Source organism: Paroedura picta, chromosome 3 (assembly GCF_049243985.1).
Source record: "Paroedura picta isolate Pp20150507F chromosome 3, Ppicta_v3.0, whole genome shotgun sequence".
Classification (NCBI taxonomy): Eukaryota; Metazoa; Chordata; class Lepidosauria; order Squamata; family Gekkonidae; genus Paroedura; species Paroedura picta.
The window spans coordinates 167732359-167750726 of NC_135371.1; the positions used below are offsets into that span (position 1 = coordinate 167732359).

Sequence of the window (18368 nt, forward strand, 5' to 3'; positions counted from 1 at the left end):
GCACCCCATTAACTTATCTCGGGGACAAAGCTTTCCTTGGACCTAACCTGGGGTTGGAGCACCCTTCGAATGTTGACATGAACATCCACTCTGTGTATTTTTTTTTGAAGGCCCTGGATTTTCTTCCCGAGTTTCCCCAGTTCTTTCGCTCTCTGTTGTTCTGTCCATAATGATTTTACTCTGCTTTAGTTCCTCAGCCACCCTGCCCCCAGCTGTCTCTTCCACATCTTTACTCCTCTCTTCCCTTCCAAATCCCACCCGGCCTCTGTGGTGCACAGGACTGTCCCGGCCCCTCGTAGCCCAAAAGGAGCGCAAATCCAGGCAGGGTGGTATTAAAGACGCCCCCCCCCCCGTCCTCCCCCCCTGCTGCTCTGGTAAGCGTTTGCAGGGAGGATTAGCCCACCTCTTGTTCTCAATCCCGGTTTATGAGTTTCCCTGCTGGCTGGGAGGATCGTGTGTGTTTAAACAACAGCCTAATTAATCCCCATTTTATTACTTTCTCTTGTCAAGTGGCTAAAGAGAAGCTGCCTGGCCTAGTCCGCCAAGCCAGCCTTGCCTGCGTTTGCTTAGCTCCCAAATTACTTCATCAGAGCCATCTGCCTCTCATGCCTGGCTTGCCCTTGTTTATTTCTCTATTCCGAGGCCCCTCCGTGCCAGCGGGAGGAAGGCGGGGAGGGGGCTGTGAATGGGGTTGCCAGCCTCCAGGCCGTGACTGGAGATCGCCTGGAATTAGAACCGGCTAATCTCCAGGCTACATCTTCAAGCTGAAGCGCTGGAAGATCCATGCAGGTTTCATGGTCACTGTTGTTGTGACCATAAACACAACAGCGTTTATGGTTCTTGTCGTTCTGCTGGGATAAAGCAAAGAGAGTTCTGAGATTGTTTTCTTTTGGGGAGCTCTTGGGTGCCAACGGATAAAGCTCTCCATGTCCTACGTACGTTCTGTTGTGATGGCTGCAGGCTGTTTGCTCCCTGGTCCTCCTCTCCCTCTGCCAGTTATCAAGCCTGCTCCCACACCGATAGATCCTGATGGGTGTTAGTCTTCCTGCAGCAGCAGAAAAAAGCAAGAGTCCCAGAGCCCCTTAAAGACTAACAAGATTTGTGGCAGGGGAAGAGCTTTCAGGAGTCCCTGGTCACTTCTTCGTAGCCTGAAGCTGATGGATTTCTGTTATGTACAACTAAACATGGTGGCTTCCATGGAGATTGATCGATAGGTAGCCAGGTTAGTCTGCTTATAGCAGTAGAAAAAAGCAAGAGACCAGGAGCCCCTGAAAGACTAACGAGATTTGTGGCAGGGGAGAAGCTAACTTCTTCAGATACAACAGGATCTCTCTACCTCTTTATCATCTATCTATCTTCTGAAGAAGTGAGCAGTATCTGAAGAAGTGGCTCACGATAGCCCCTGCTTGGGAGGGGGTGGACTCCATAGCATCAGACTCCGCTGAGGTCCCTCCCTGCCCCAAATCCTGCCCACTCCTGGCTCCACCCCCAAAGTCTCCAGGTTTTTCCCAGCCCAGAGCTGGCAACCCCATCCGGACTACAGAGATCAGTCCCCCTGGAAAAAATGGCTGCTTGGGAGGGGGGACTCCATCGCATTAGACTCCCCTGAGGGCCCTTCCTGCTCCAAATCCCCCCCACTCCCAGCTCCACCCCCAAAGTCTCCAGGTATTCCCCAGCCCAGAGCTGGCAACCCTATGGAGGAGAGTAAGCCTAGCATTAAATGGTTGGGGGCTTGCGATTTCTGTAGGCTGACTTGCATGTCTAACTGTTGCACCCTAACCTTTCTTCCTCTTCCTCTTCCTCTTCCTCTTCCTCTTCCTCTTCCTCTTCCTCTTCCTCTTCCTCTTCCTCTTCCTCTTCCTCTTCCTCTTCCTCTTCCTCTTCCTCTTCTCCTTCCTCTTCCCCTTCCTCTTCCTCTTCCTCTTCCTCTTCTCCTTCCTCTTCTTCCTCTTCTTCTTCTTCCCACAGACTCTTCCAGACCAAATGCAGCGGTTGTCTCAAAGTCGTCGCCCCTTCCGAGTTCATCATGCGGGTGCTGGAGAACGTCTACCACGTCCACTGCTTCTCCTGCTGCGAGTGCGAGAGGCGGCTGCAGCGCGGCGATGAGTTTGTGCTCAAAGAAGGGCAGCTGCTGTGCCGCAGCGACTACGAGAAGGAGAGGGAAATGCTGAGCGCCATTAGCCCGGCACCGACCGAATCAGGTGCGAGGCAAGGGTAGCAGAGGCCTGCTCCGTCCCGAGCGACGAGAGTTCCTCTGAGCATGTGCAGAGCCAACTTCTTTCTCCAGTGGCCAGCTTCTGATACTGCTTAGACCGGGCTTCCTCAACCAGAGTTTCATGAAACCCTGGGGTCTCTTGATGATCCTGGAAGAGTCTCCTGAACAGTTGGGAGTTGATGAATTTTTAATATATTTTTAAAATTTGTTAAATGTCTATTGGGTGATATGACCATCTACGGTCATGTCGACCTGCCCCCCCCTCCCAAAATGGCCAATGATGGGCCTGGATCGGGTGGGAAGGGGAGGGGCCTAAGGAGGGCGTGTCCACAGCTCTGCTTCCCAACCCTATTCTGCAAAATCACACCACTTCTGGGGTTTCTTGAAGCCTGAAGAATGTTTCAGGCGTTTCTTAGCGATAAAACGTTGAGGAAGGATGGCTTAGAAACTAACTTATGTTTGTTCTCGCTGCTCAGGAGGCAAACAGGACGGAAGTGTGCTCAAGGGAGCCAATCAGGACACTGGTGGAGAGTATTTGAAAAAAATGCCATTTTGGGCCACCTTAGTTACGGCTAAAATAAACTTGTAAACTAGAGTTTAGTTGCACCTAGAAGACTAACAACAGTTATGGAAGGAGAGCAGCTTTGGTGAGTCACTTGGGACTTTTGGATTTGGCTGCAGAGCAACAGAGTGTTTTGAAAGTATGCAGTTATTAGATACGTTTGTGGATGAAGCACAGATCCGGACTCACAGCACTTTGAGGTTTAAAAGAGAGTAATCTTTACGAGGAAGGATTATTTACAAAATATATTCATCTGATTCAGTCTCCTTACTAAAACAGAGAACAAAAAGAATGATTACAAAAGCAGCACATTGCAAGCCTCTTGTGGCTAGGCCGCAGGCAGACTACATGCCACACATCTGTAGATGGAAAGAGCAGAGAGCCTAAATGGCTGCTCCTTGCTTGAGAACAGCACACACACTGATCTTCCTGAAGGAGGAAGTGGGCGGGAGCCCATCTTAAACAAAGGAATCTCCAGGGCACATGGTTCAGAATGGTTCACACAGGTATAATTCATCTGCTGAAACAGCCTAACAACAGTCCTATGGAGCCGAACTCCTCACCCAATTACTTGCTGATCGCAATTCCAAGAGTCACATTTGGATCTGAAGAAGTAAGCAGAGACTCACAAAAGCTCCTCCCCTGCCACAAATTTTGTTAGTCTTTCAGGTGCTTCTGGACTCTTGCTCTTACCTGGGAGCTACAAGGCACTTTGACAAATAATGTTCAGGAAATTTGCTTCCCTGGGTTGTTGGGAAGGGCCAATGCTTCGTGAAAGAATGCTTACTAACATGGTTTCTGCCTTCCCTTATAGTGAAGAGCGAAGATGAGGATGGGAGCCACCCCCACGGCAAAGGGGGTGAGGAAGGCAAGGACCACAAGCGCTCCAAACGTCCACGCACCATCCTCACCACCCAGCAGCGACGAGCGTTCAAGGCCTCCTTCGAAGTCTCCTCCAAGCCCTGCCGGAAGGTCGAGTTTCACTGTTTTCCTCCTTCTGCCTGGAAGGGCCAGCCAGCCAGCATTAAGAGCAAAGGGAGCCTGTGGCTGCCTGGGAGGGGCTGTGGCTCAGTGGTAAAACATCTGCTTGGCATGCGGAAGGTTCCAGGTTCAATCCCCGGTACCTCCAATTAAAAGATCTGGCAGGAGGTGATGTGAAAGATCTCAAAGACCTCTGCCTGAGGAAAGCCACAACCAGTCTGGGTAGACAAGACGGACTTCGATGGACTGAAGAAGAAGGCAGTTTCATGTGTCCATGTCTATTGTCAATGGCCTACCTCCAAAGCTAAAAAGGTCCCCATGGCTTAAGGTCCCCATGGCTTCAGACGTGTCTTTGTGACACCAAATGCCATAATTTTGAAGGCTGTGGTGCCACCCAGATCACAGGAAGGCTTTTGACTCAGCCTCCCCCAAATATTAATTGGCAGTGAGTTGCAGGCAGCATTTAATTCAGGATTGCTCCATGCTTTGTAACCTGCCCTTTCTGCTGTCCACGTTGCGCAGGTGAGGGAGACCTTAGCGGCTGAAACCGGATTGACCGTCCGGGTGGTGCAAGTCTGGTTCCAGAACCAAAGGGCCAAGGTGAGTGATCCTCTCAGAGCTTTGCATCAGAGCTTTGTAAGTCCTTGGGGAAGTTTACGGGCAAGAGAAATCGCGAAATCTCCGCTTGAGACAGCAGTTCCAGGGGCTGCGTTTGCAGAAAGAAGAGGAAGTTATTGGAAAGACACCCAAGGAAGAAACATTAAGAACATCTAAGGAGTTGCACCTCCCTTTCCTTGCCCCCATTCTACTTAGGGGTCACGTATAATGCCCTGCAGGGGGTCCCACAGAGACCACGGCACCCACCAGTGCATTGCCTGGAGCCCGAGGGAGGGGCTGTTGCTGGCCCGGCTTCTGATAGGCCACTCGAGATCTGATTGGCAGTGTGGATTAACATGATAGGCCCTTTCTCGCCTGCTCCATAATGCGGTTTCAATCTGCTTTGGCAACCGTTTGCGAGGGGCTGTTGCCACGGCGTGTACTAAATGAAGCACTTTCCATCCCCTGTCAATGCGCTTTGCCAGTGGGTGAAAGAGCAACAGCATCCACTTGCAAACTGGATTGGAACTGCATCATTGCGCAGGTGGGGAGGGCACTGGCAGTGGATTAAAAAGGCGTTGTTTGTGTGGAAGTGCCCAACGTTCCGTCGGTGGCATCTTCCACCAAGGTTGGTTCTGTTCTCTCCTCCCACCACCTTTGTCCCAGCGTGTTTCTAAAACGGCCCTGCTTTTCCCATCATGCATGTGGACTTCCTTGGGATGTCTATATGCCTCTACCTCTTTCAGCAGCCATTTTGTGACTGGCTCCATCTCCTTTGGTAGCCACGTGATTGGCTCCTCCTCCTGCAGCAGCCATTTTGTGATTGGCTCCACCCCCCACAGCAGCCACTTTGTGATTGGCTCTGCCTCCGGCAGCAGCCATTTTGTAGTTGTTCCCGCCACCAAAGGGGTCCACAGTCTCAAAAAACAGGGGGGGTCCCTGTTCTACTGTGTGCTGTTATGTCACACTGTAAACTGCCTTGGCATCAGTGGCCAAAAGGTGGCATCTAACCGTATCCAGTGGAGACGTGGATCATTGGTAGGGTTGCCTGGTCACTCCTGGCAACCGGCAAAGGGTGGAAGGAGACTTACCAGAAGCAGGAAGGAGGCCTAGCTGACATTTCAGCAAGTGCCTACATCACTTCCCACAGGGCCCAGAAATGACATCACCCTGCAGCTATATCGAGTGACACTCTGGTATTTGGCTTAAAACTCTATGGTAAACTTGGCTTCTTCCATAGAGTTTCCCCCAAATAATGGAGTGTCACCCCAACAGGATGACTCCACTCCCGAGTCATGTTGGAAGTGACATAGGCACATTGCGGAAATGTTGTCTGGGCTTCCCCATTTTGGGGGGTGGGGTATGTTTGCCCTGTTGGGTCAGCCAATCGGCAGTGGGGCTCGGCGGCAGGAGACCATGGCCTCCATGGGGGTGCCTGGCTGCCCTACTCATCTGTCATCACTACTCTTGGTGGAGGTAGGGGAGGGGGGCAAAGAGCACCTGCTTTGGAAGGGGACATCCCCCCTCTCGCCACAACGTAGGAGGGGGATCCTGTCCTCCCTTCCCCCTCTTGTTGCACCCCTGCCCAGGAGCATCCGTCCTCCTCCTTGCAGATGAAGAAGATTGCCCGCAGGCAGCAGCAGCAGCAGCAGCAGCAACAGGAGCAAGAGCAGCTGGGGAACACCCGCCTGGGGACAGGAAGAGGGAACGGGCGGAGCAGCCGGCAGAGCAACGAGGACAGCGAAGGTAAGCGGAGGTGGCAAGAAACAAAGCGGCAGAAACCCACCAGTGAAAGCAATGAGAATGAGGAGTAGCTCAATGATTAGGAGAGCAGAAAGAACTTGAGGAGCAAAAGACCGGGTGCTCCTAGTAGTTATTATTTTCGAGTGTCTCTGTTTAACGGGAGTTGCTCCCTTCCTTCCTTGATCCTTCACGGATTGCTCTCTAGATGGCGCCAGCGTGCATGGCATGGACGGGCTCATGGTGCCGTATTCGAGGATTGCCCAGCAGCAGCTGCTTCCTCTGGACCAGAACAGCTACAGCACAGACCTGTACCGACAAGGACTCACACCACCCCAGTTGCCAGGAGACCATCTTCATCCCTACGGTGAGCCTGGAGCCTCCCTCTCCGTCTTTGTCAGCCTTTCTCAACCAGGGTTCCATGAACCCCTGGGGTTTCTTGACAGCCCTGGAAGGGCTTCCTGAATGGGTGGGAGTTGATGTTTGTATATATTTTTAAAATGTGTTAAACATTTATGGGGTGATACGGCCATATATGGTCATGTTGATCCCCCCCCCTAAGTGGCCAATGATGGGCCTGGAAGAGGTAGGAAGGGGAGGGGCCCCAGGTGGGCGTGTCCACAGCTCTGCTTCCCAACCATGTTCGACATGATCGTACCACTTCTGGGGTTTCTCGAAGCCTGATGAATGTTTTCATGGGTTTCTTAATGGTAATACGGTTGAGAAAGACTGCTTCAAGGGCTTCTCTTGACCCAGCCCTTTCAGCACCACCATCTGCTCCTCCTCCTCCCTTCTGTTTTGCCTCTTCCAATGGGCTTCAATGGTATAATCATAAGATGTTAAATTGTTATTATTAACTGTATTTGTTACCCACCCTTTCCCTTCAGACTCAGGGCAGCGGGACATCATAATGAAAGCATACAGAATAATAGAATCCCTGATAATGCATACAATAAGTATATCCTCCAAAGCAGGGGTAGTCCAACTGCGGCCCTCCAGATGTCCATGGACTCCAATTCCCAGGAGCCCCTGCCAGCATTCGCTGGCAGGGGCTCCTGGGAATTGTAGTCCATGGACATCTGGAGGGCCGCAGTTGGACTACCCCTGCTCCAAAGAGTGTAACCATCATCAGAACAACATCTGCTCAGGTTCTCCGGCTCAAAGGACATGAAATTAGCCTCGACCGGGCGGAACACTCTGCTTAAAGAGACGGAGGCTAATCTTTTCCACCAGAAATGCTGCCCTCACTGTTGGAGATGGGGAAAGAACCCACTCCCCTCATCTGTAGTGTATTAATTGAAGGGGATAAGATGATATCTCTGTTTTAAATTGGAATTTATTAACAATATTGCCACCCTCCCTGAGTTGTACTGGAACAGCAGGCTAGAAAAATAAAGATATTTTTAAAATGTAAATAATAATAATAATAATAATAATAATAATAATAATAATAATAATAATAATAATAATAATGAAGAAGAAGAAGAAGAAGAAGAAGAAGAAGAGTTGGTTCTTATATGCTGCGTTTTTCTACCCAAAGGAGACTCAAAGCGGCTTACATTCGCCTTCCCTTTCCTCTCCCCACCACAGACACCCTGTGAGGAAGGTGAAGCTGAGAGAGTCCTGATGTTACTGAAGGAGAAGAGCTCGTTCTTCTATGCCACTTTTCTCTACCCGAAGGAGTCTCAAAACGTCTTACAATCGCCTTCCCTTTCCTCTCCCCACAACAGACACCCTGTGAGGTGGGTGAGGCTGAGACAACCCTGATATTCCTGCCCAGTCAGAACAGATTTATCAGTGCCGTGGCTAGCCCAAGGTCACCCAACTGGCTGCATGTGGGGGAGTGCAGAATCGAACCCGGCTCGCCAGATTAGAAGTCCACACTCCTAACCACTACACCAAACTGGCTCTAAAATATTGAAAGCAATCCCATCCATAGTTGCCTGTTCTAGATTTCGGAGGCAGGGAAAGAGAGAGGGGGCAGAGAAGTCTTACCAGCCCCAGTTGTTGAACAATTGGAGCTTGGACAGGGAGGCTAACTCAATTTAGCAACATTACAGGCTAGATTACCAGTGGCCTATTTCAGTGGGGAATGAAAGACTGCTTGGCCATTCTGAGAGGTTCAAGTGGATCACCATGTTGGTCTGAAGAGGCAGGACAAGTTTTGAATCTGGCACCACCTTTAAGACCAACAAAGTTCTAGTCAAGCTTCTGCAGATACAATGTCATGGAATGGAAGCAAACAGTTCATCCTTATTGGCAAAGTGGGAGAATAAATTAACATTCAGTGTAATGAAAAATGGTTAACAGAGTCCAGAGATAAATAGGGGGGGAAACAGCAATTTGGATTGGTTTGTATCCCTTGAGCTTGAACTGCGTGGGACACATCTTGGGGTTCATTCACGGTATCTACCCAGGAAAGTCATGAGGAAAATATATAATCAATTGCTCACACTGTAATTTAAATCTTGTTGGATTGTTGGATCTTGTGACTTGCTGGTCTTTAACCATATAATATCTGTCTAACCGTCCGTTTGTCTGTCCTTCCATCCAAACATCCATCCATCTATCCAACCATCTATCCACCCATCCACCCATGCATCTATCCAACCATCTATCCCCCCATCCATCCATCCATCCATCCACCCATCCATCCACCCATCCAACCATCTATCCATCCATCTATCCAACCATCTATCCACCCATCCACCCATCCATCCACCCATCCATCCATCCATCCATCCAACCATCTATCCATCCATCCATCTATCCAACCATCTATCCACCCATCCACCCATCCACCCATCCATCCATCTATCCAACCATCCACCCATCCATCCATCCATCCATCCATCCATCCATCCATCTATCCAACCATCCACCCATCCATCCATCCATCCATCCATCCATCTATCCAACCATCCACCCATCCATTCATCCAACCAACCAACCAACCAACCAACCATCCACCCATCCACCCATGCATCTATCCAACCATCTATCCCCCCATCCATCCATCCATCCACCCATCCAACCATCTATCCATCCATCTATCCAACCATCTATCCACCCATCCATCCACCCATCCATCCATCCATCCATCCATCTATCCATCCATCCATCTATCCAACCATCTATCCACCCATCCACCCATCCACCCATCCATCCATCTATCCAACCATCCACCCATCCATCCATCCATCCATCCATCCAACCATCCACCCATCCATCCATCCAACCATCCACCCATCCATTCATCCAACCAACCAACCAACCAACCAACCAACCAACCAACCAACCAACCAACACTCTCTCTTGACCTTTGTTCTCTCCGTCCTAGATTCTGAAGGCGTCTTCCATGACATGGACAGCGACACCATCGGCCATTTGGGTGACTGCCTGCTGTCGGCAGCAGAAGCCAACCTCCTGCAGACCCGAGTGGGGAACCCCATTGACCGCCTCTACTCCATGCAGAGCTCCTACTTCACTTCCTGACCGTGGGTCTTCTGTCTGACACGCGCTGCTCTGAACAGAGAATTGCATGGAGGAGCAAGACCAGTCTGGAAGAACTCTTGGGATCAGGCCGAGCAAATAAGGAAGGTGTAGTTGTTGAGGACCCGAATGCGAAATACTTGGGGACCAACCACTGAGTCTTCATGGACTTGGCCAAACTGCCTCTCCCCTCCCTCGGCCTGAGGTCCTATCGGTGGACAATTCACATTATGTAGCTGTCATTATAGCAGTGTGTTTTGGTGTTGAAAGTGTAGGGCATCCAAGCTAGGTGGACGCATCAGCAGAGACAGAAAGCCTAGGAGGTCTCACGGGAGCCCTGGGTAAGGACCAAGTTTCCCAGCGTGATCGTGCTTTCGTTTAGGAGGGTTCTCCGGCCTGATGTGTTCTTGTCAATTTTCTTGAGTGTTGGCAAAATTAAGAACTCCCCGGGACATCAGGTGAGCCTGCTGCTTTGGAGGAAGAAAGAAGCAGGTGAGATAACACTGAGGAACAACTTCTTCTGCCCGCAATGGTTTTATACTCAATTCGTTGTTGTGACCTCTCTCCCTCCTTACCCGAAGGATTCTGGGGGAAGTAGCCTGGCCAAGGCAGTTCAACAATGACTAATGATCCCTCCCTTTACCCAAGAACTACAGTTCCCAGGATTCACTGGGGAGAAGGAACCACCATTCATCAGCCACCTTGAGTCTTTTGTGAGAATAAGGCAGGTTACAAAGGTGTAAATAAATAAATATACATAAGTCTTGAGTGTAGCTATACCCTTAGATGTATGGACTTGACAAGGAGGTTCAAGATGGTGTAGATCAGTGGTGGGCAAACTGTGGCTTTCCAGAGGTCCATGGACTACTACTGTGGTCCATGGACCTCTAGAGAGCCACAATTTGGCCACCCCTGGTCTAAACGAACAGACAGCTTCATTCTACTTGTATCTTCTACAAGATTCCATTCAGGCCAAATGTTCAACACGGGTCACTTTTAGCCCCATCTCCATTGACAGCAAAGCTTCCATGAACCTAAGAAAGATGCCAGCAGACTCCTTGACATTGCCTTGACATTGAACAATGCCTTGACATTGTGTTTCTCTAATCAGGCAAGGCTCAGAGAGAATTAAGAATTTTGCCTTCTCTGGAAGACATATCCCCTGGCGGAAACCCAACCACAGTTTACCAAACTGCATTTTCCAGCTTTTCCCTGTGAGGCTGGCTGAAACTCACCCCTTTAGCTTCCTCAGCATCTCCCATCTGCGTTCTTATCAGGCCCTGCTCCCATTCCCACAGCCGTGACCTGGGGACCTCCTGCCACACGGACCCCCAGGGTCTTCCAGGCTCTCACAGTATGTCTTCCCTGGCCAAGGCAACTCAATGGAGATCGTAGTGACTCCTCTGGGTGTCCCAACTAGCCAGTCCTCGGGGTCTGACAACCAAAGAGAACACAGAAGAGATCCCTTGAATCCATCCGTGGCAGCCCGTTACAAGACCACTAAGGGGGGGCAAACCCTTTTGGTGATTGGCGGGGCTGTGCTACGGGACAAAAGGAAGAAGGGCTGGGTTTTTTACTCCACTTTTCCCTACCCGAAGGAGTCCCAAAGCGGCTTACGAACACCTTTCCCTTCCTCTCCCTGCAAGAGACCCCTAGTGAGCTCTGTGAGAACTGCTCTCCAAGTCTGCTACAAAGAGAACTGTGCCTAGCCCAAGGTCACCCAGCTGGCTGCGAGTGGAGGAGCAGGGAATCACACCCAGTTCTACAGAGTCCGTTGCTCTTAACCACTAGACCAGGGGTAGTCAACCTGTGATCCTCCAGATGTCCATGAACTACAGTTCCCATGAGCCCCTGCCAGCAAATGCCTGTGTTTTGCTGCCTCTGGTGGTTGCTTCGATATATCATGGCTGTCTCTCCAGTTTATTTGCCTGTAAAAGAACAAGCCAGTAAGTGGGAGAGATAGCGATGATATATCGAAGTGACCACTAGGGGGAGCAAAGCAAGTGTGAATAAATAAGAGCATAAGACCATTGGCAGAAAGAATGAGGGCTGGATGGACACAAGTACTGGGAAAGAGGTTGTTTGTAATTATTTGGATTGGAACAAGAGAAATGCCAAGTCACTGACTCCTCCCTTGGGTTATGTATGTACATCTTCCCCCCCCTCCCGCCATGACATATGCACTGGATTTTGATAAGTTAAGTTTAAAGACACATTTCTCTCAAGGAATCAGTTGCTGATCAGCACCCTCCGGATCGTGTCAAGCTTGCTGTAATATCGCTTTTTCATGCCAGTTGTGATCTCGTGTTGTGTGTCGTGCCGATGTCTTTGCATGTGCGTTTGGAAATTAAAACATCCCCCAAAAAATATCAAAATCTGTTTGTGACTGAGATGAACCGGCTGAATTCTTGATCGTTCTGGAGCCAAGCAGGGGTAAAATTCTCAGAAGAGTGAGATGTTATTGGCGGGCTGTCGTTCTTCTATCCGCTACCACGGTGGTTGTGAAGGCAACGGGGAATGCGGTCACCTGTGATCATGGGATATTGGCCTACACCAGGGGTAGTCAAATGGTGGCCCTCCAGATGTCCATGGACTACAATCCCCATGAGCTCTTGCCAGCGTTCGCTGGCAGGTGCTCACGGGAACTGTAGTCCATGGACATCTTGAGGGCCACCATTTGACTACCCCTGGTGTAGGCCAATATAGTAGGCCGCAGTTTGACTACCCCTGGCCTACACCGTGAATAAGCGATATGCTTTCCAGGTAGAGTTACCAGCTCTGGGTTGGGAAATACCTGGAGACTTGGAAGGTAGAACCTGGGAGGGTGGGGCTTGGGGAGGAGAGGGGAGGAGCCTCATCAAGTTAGAATGCCAAAGATCCCACCCTCCAAAGCAAGCCTTCCATTCACCTTCTTCTCCTACACGTAGGGCTACCAGGTACCCCCTGGCCACCAGCAGACGATGGGGGGTGTCGGGTGGCTAAAACCAGGTTGGGATGGAGCCTGGGGAAGACAGGGACCTCAGCAGGGTACAATGCCCGAGTGTCCACCCTCCAAAGCTGCCATCTTCTTCATTTCTTTCCATGATCTCTGTAGCCTGGAGATAAGTTGTCATTCCAGGGGATGCCTAGGTCCCACCTGGAGGCTGGTGTCCTTACCTGCATGAAGTAGGTCTACCAGCCAGCCTGAGCCCTTTTGGGGAATGGAGGGGTAAAAAAAATCAAGTAATGAATAAATAAACCTCTTAGTGAGGATTGGTGATCTCCCAGAATAACAAAGCTCCAGTTGACACTTTCTTTGGGTTTACATATCATCATCACCGTCACTATATTTCTCGGCCGCCCCTCCCTAAGACAGGCTCCCAGCGGCTAACATCAATAAACTGATATACAAAGTAAAAGTGGAAACATTCAACAGTATTTTTAACCTTAAAAACCCACCTGAGTGCCCCGAATCTGACCATTAGGTCAGAATAATTCTAGCACTGATGTTAAGTCCAGATTTCAGATTTCAAGATGGAAAGGAGGAGGAGGAGTTGGTTTTTATATCCCGCTTTTCACTGCCCAAAGCTCAAAGCAGCTTACAATCACCTTCCCTTCCTCTTTTCACAACAGAAACCCTGGGAGATAGCTGAGGCTGAGAGAGCCCTGATATTCCTGCTCAATCAGAACAGCACTATCAGGGCTGTGACAAACCCACAGCCACCCAGCTAGCTGCATGAGGAGGAGCAGAGAATCAAACCCGACATGCCAGATTAGAAGGTGCCGCTCTTAACCTCTACACCACACTTGGGATGGGGGGCTGGGAGGGAAGGGGCCTTTCTGATGTCCTACTGTGCTTGTCTTTGCCTCAGCCATGCGTCTGGGGAAGAGTGCCATCTCGCCGGCCCTTGGGAACTTTGTCACGAGGATGCACACTCAGGATCGAACCTTGACAATTTTGTTACCTCCGCATCTGGAACTCTTAACTCCCGCCTACAGAGGCCAGTTCCCCTAGGGAAAGTGGCTGTTTCCTGGATATTGCATTCCACCCAGTTAAGGCCGGTCCCCTACCCCAGGGGTAGTCAACCTGTGGCCCTCCAAATGCTGGCAGGGGCTCATGGGAATTGTAGTTCATGAACATCTGGAGGACCGCAGGTTGACTACCCCTGCCCTGCCCCACTCTTGCCCTCCCCTGGTTCCCTCTTTCTCCCCGCTCCAGAAATTTCCCAGCCCAGAGCTGGCAGCCTCACCTCTGAGCCACGTCTAGCTTTGGGTTGGGCAGAAGCCAAACAAAACCAAAGTCCTTGCGCGAACGGAATGCGGATCCTGCCCCTCCGTTCTCCTCCAGAGGGAACCGCTGACACCAAAGGTGGCAGCGCTGATGAATGACCGTCCGCTGACAGCGAGAGCCGGGGGTGTAAAATGAGGGCATTTTTCCGGATGAGGAGTTAAAGGCAGCGCTGGCGCTCCGCCGGTTCTAATCTGTGCCGGCCAGGCACACAAGTTCCGCTTGGAAAGCCATGCCCTCCGACAAAGCAACCCCAGGGAGCCACATCCTCTGCAGCCAACTTCACGACTCAGGGAGCCGAAGCCGGGAGGGAGAGGGGTCAACCCAGACGCAACCGACCTTGGGGCTCCCACCTGAGAACACCACCACCACCGTGGGCTTAGAGCATTTAATGAACTGGCTTTCATTTAACTCCACAGGTGGAGGGAGCAGAATGAGATTGTTCTGTTGCTCTCGACCCCACAAAAAAGGAGGAAGGAGAGGTGAACGTAAATACGGGGTGGGAGCCACGTCCCGAATGCAATGTCCTTACTAAGAAATTCCAGCAAATAATGTCATTGTTCCTGGAACTCTTGCGTTGATCTTCCATTGACCTGACTAGTTAGTTTAGCCATTTTTGTGAGATCTGCAAGCTTGTCCATCCGGGCTGATATCAAAGGCGAGGTCGGGAATTTTCATTCCCTCGCCAGAGTTATTCTAGCCACAGTCGTAGCGTAGAAGAAGAAAGTCTCTGCTTGACGTGACAATTTTTTGGTATCTACTTTCCCCTTCTGAGAGGCCCGACGTCTCCCTGGCTGTTGAAGAAGGATGCGCTGGCCCTTTCGGCCCACCATTCCTGGCAAAGGCTCAGCCTCAGCCTCTTTGCCACCATGGATTGGGACAAAGGCCTATCGGAGCCTTCGGCCTGGTTCAAGATGAACAGAAGGGAAGGTGATCTCCTCTCCTTCTGGGAACGCTGTGGGTGCTGCAGAGGTTCTGATCCAAGTGGAGGTTTGATTAGATCAGATTAAAACACGGATTCGTAGACCTCATCTCATGGTGAAGGCTGTGAAATGGTAAACTGTGATCATAATCAATAAGACCATTTATAAGGTCCTAGCCAAGTTGGCCCTGGCTGGCTTGATCTTATCCATCCTCAAAGCCAAGCAGGGTAGTTCTCGGTTAATATTTAGATGGGAGACCACTGGAAGTCCAAAGATCTCTACACAGAGGCAAGCAACAACCTCTAATAACAGCATAATAAACTTTATTTTATACCACCACCCCCTTCCTATGGAGCTAGGGAAAGGTAACAACATAACACACAATCAAGAAATGATAAAAACCGGAAAAATAGTTGTCTCAGATACCCCCAAGCAGATTTGCAATCAAATGGGGGAGGAAGGGCAGAGTTTCCCAAGCAGGTTTTATTTATTTTTTATTTATTTAGATTTCTATACCGCCCATTTCTTTGCAGCTTCTCAAGTTTGTAGCAGCAAGCCGAGCAATTCTTGTTGGTCTCTCTAGGCCCCGACCATATGCCTGGCGGAACAGCTTACAGGCTCTAAGGCAGGGGTAGTCAAACTGCGGCCCTCCAGATGCCCGTGGACTACAATTCCCATGAGCCCCTGCCAGAGAACACTGGCAGGGGCTCATGGGGATTGTAGTCCATGGACATCTGGAGGGCCGCAGTTTGACTAGCCCTGCTCTAAGGCAACGAGCTAAATTCCTGCAGGCACTGAGTGTTCTACTGGTTGAGGCCAATTCCTCCTCCTTTGGGCTGGGAATCCTAAACAGATTTCGATCCGCTGATTTTAACACCCTTTGAGGGATATAAGGGAATATGGCTCCTGCCTTGAAAAGACCTTCAGGGGCACTGTTCAGTCAACTGCAACATGTTGGCAATTCCTGCCAAAACGGAAGAGGGATCTTTTGCCACCGTGAAGACTTTTTATTTCGATGTGTATTTTTGTGGGCCGGAGCCTGCCTCGTGCGATGCAAGAAATGCACCTTGGCAAGACATTTCTGTTACATACACAAAGAGAGAGAGAGGCTCTATAGACACATGGATATAGAAGGAATACACAAGTCAACCCTGGGGTTCAAAGACCATGCAGTCCACGAGCTACGGCCCGTGACATTTCCGTGCGAAACTCAGAAGGGGGCCACGTGAGTGTGGCGGCCATCGCTCACTCTAAGCATACAGAAGCACTTAACACCTGGGAAGGCGAAGAGAGATGTCAGCTCCAGTTAAACCCCAGTAAGCCCGCTGATAAATTCCACAGCAGGTATAGCAAAGTCATGGCGTTAACCAGGGCTTACACACACCGGAATCCAACTGTTTCTGTGATGAGCACAGACCTCCATCCAGTTGGGTGACCTTGGGCTCCTCACAGCCCTGATAGGACCTGAACAAGGGCCAGAGCCTTCTCAGTCCTGGCCCCCACGTGGTGGAATGTCCGAACTCCGACAATTCCGCCGGGCCTGCAAAAGGGAGCTCCTCCACCAGGCATTTGCTTGAGGCCAACCAGCCCGAAAACACCCATTGCCCCCCCCAGACACCCCCTCCCATGACCGATGAATCTGACCAACTCAAAACTGTGTCAGTGTTCCTGTTTTGTCACACATTATTCTGGTTGACTTGTCAAATGCTGGCAGGGGCTCATGGGAATTGTAGTCCATGGACATCTGGAGGACCACAGGTTGACTACCCCTGGGCTAGATGGACCACTGGGCTGATCCAGCAGGGCTCTACTTGTTGTGTTCTGTCGGGAAAAGGAAGGCCAGGGCTTCTCTGCCCTCTTGTTGGCCCTTCAGGGGAACTGCTTGGCCCCTGCATGAGACAGGATGCTGGACTAGAGGGACCACTGGGCTGATCCGTCAGGGCCCTTCTGAGGTTTTTTTAACACAACTAGGGAGACTCTTGTCCTGGTTAACAGGGGACTTGAATGGCTGTTGAAGAAGGCTTGGTTGTTATGTCCTGCTTTTCTCTACCTTGCGGAGTTTCAAAGTGGTGGGCAATTGCTTTCCCCTCCCCACAACAGGCACCTTGTAAGAGAGGCTAGGCTGAGAGAGCTCTGAGAGATCTGTTACTAAGCCAAAGTCACCCAGCAGGACTCATGTGGAAGAGTGAGGAAATCAAACCCAGTTCTCCAGTCTTCTGCTGTTAATCGTTACACCATGCTGTTTTGCGTAAAGATCATAGAATCATAGAGTTGGAAGGGGCCATACAGGTCATCTAGTCCAACCCCCTGCTCAACACAGGATCAGCCCAAAGCATCCTAAAGCATCTAAGAAAAGTGTGTATCCAACCTTTGCTAGAAGACTGCCAGTGAGGGGGAGCTCACCGCCTCCTTAGATGACAAGGTGCGGCCTGTATTTCATGGCCTTCCAACCCCACCCCCAAATCCCACCTCTATCTGCCGACTGAACATATGCTTCTTTCAGATGACTGCAGTAGTCCTAGCCCAAGAAAACATGCCAGGAGACACCCGTTACGTCTTTAATAGGAGCCAGCTTGGTGTAGTGGTTAAGAACGGCAGCTTCTAATCTGGAGAACTGGGTCTGATTCCCCGCTCCTCCACAGGCAGCCAGCTGGATGACCCTGGCCTAGTCACAGCCTTGTTAGAAGCTGTTCTCCCAGAGGAGTTTCTCTCAGAGCTCTCTCAGCCGCACCAACCTCACAGGGTGCCTGTTGTGGGGAGAGGAAAGGAAGGCGACTGGAAGCTGCTTTGAGACTCCTTTGGGCAGTGAAAAGCAGGAAATAAAAACCACCTCTTCTTCTTAAGAGACTGCAAAGCTTGCTTTTTGGTTCTTTGGCAACAAATGCAGCACCCATCTGAAATTTGCAATCAACAAGGTTTTTGCTGTGGACATGATGCCCTCTAGTGGCTACAAAGCAAGACACCCAAGGAAGAACACGTGTCTTTGTTTCCCTCTAAAGATAGCCAGGGCTACCCGATCTCATTAGAACTGGGAAGCTAAGCAAGATCAGCCTAGAATTATGGAGTTGGAAGGGACCTCCTGGGTCATCTAGTCCAACCCCCTGCACTATGCAGGACACTCCCAACCCTATCGCTCATTCACTGTCACCCGCCACGCCCTTGAGCCTTCACAGAATCAGCCTCTCCGTCAGATGGCTCTCCAGCCTCTGTTTAAAAGTTTCCAAAGATGGAGAACTCACCACCTCCCGGGGAAGCCTGTTCCACTGAGGAACTGCTCTGACTGTCAGGAACTTCTTTCAGATGTTTAGACAGAATTTCTTTTGCATTAATTTCATTCCATTGGTTCTGGTCCGTCCCTCCGGGGCAAGAGAGAACAACTCTGCTCCATCCTCTACATGGCAGCCTTTTAAATACTTGAAGCTGGGCAGTCATTACTTAGATGGGAGGCTCCCAAGGAAGCCAAGAGGGTGGTCTGAATGTCTCTGGCCTTAAAAACCCTACTGCAGGGGTAGTCAACCTCTGATCCTCCAGATGTTCGTGGACTACAATTCCCATGAGCCCCTGCCAGCAAGCGCTGGCAGGGGCTCATGG

General features: G+C 50.5%; 1 protein-coding gene across 2 annotated transcripts in view; it reads left to right on the forward strand.

Moving 5' to 3' along the window:
• LOC143833461 (LIM homeobox transcription factor 1-alpha-like) overlaps positions 1-12023 on the forward strand; it is an 87979-nt gene extending 75956 nt beyond the window's left edge. The window contains exons 4-9 of one of the 2 annotated variants that reach the window (XM_077329318.1): positions 1969-2201; positions 3592-3749; positions 4281-4358; positions 5945-6101; positions 6304-6462; positions 9436-12023. In XM_077329318.1, the coding sequence (XP_077185433.1) occupies positions 1969-2201; positions 3592-3749; positions 4281-4358; positions 5945-6101; positions 6304-6462; positions 9436-9590 (940 nt within the window). In that variant the 3' untranslated portion in view covers positions 9591-12023. The remainder of the gene's footprint in view (positions 1-1968; positions 2202-3591; positions 3750-4280; positions 4359-5944; positions 6102-6303; positions 6463-9435) is intronic. The other variant, XM_077329320.1, reaches the window with a different exon arrangement.
• The last annotated feature ends 6345 nt before the right edge of the window (positions 12024-18368 follow it).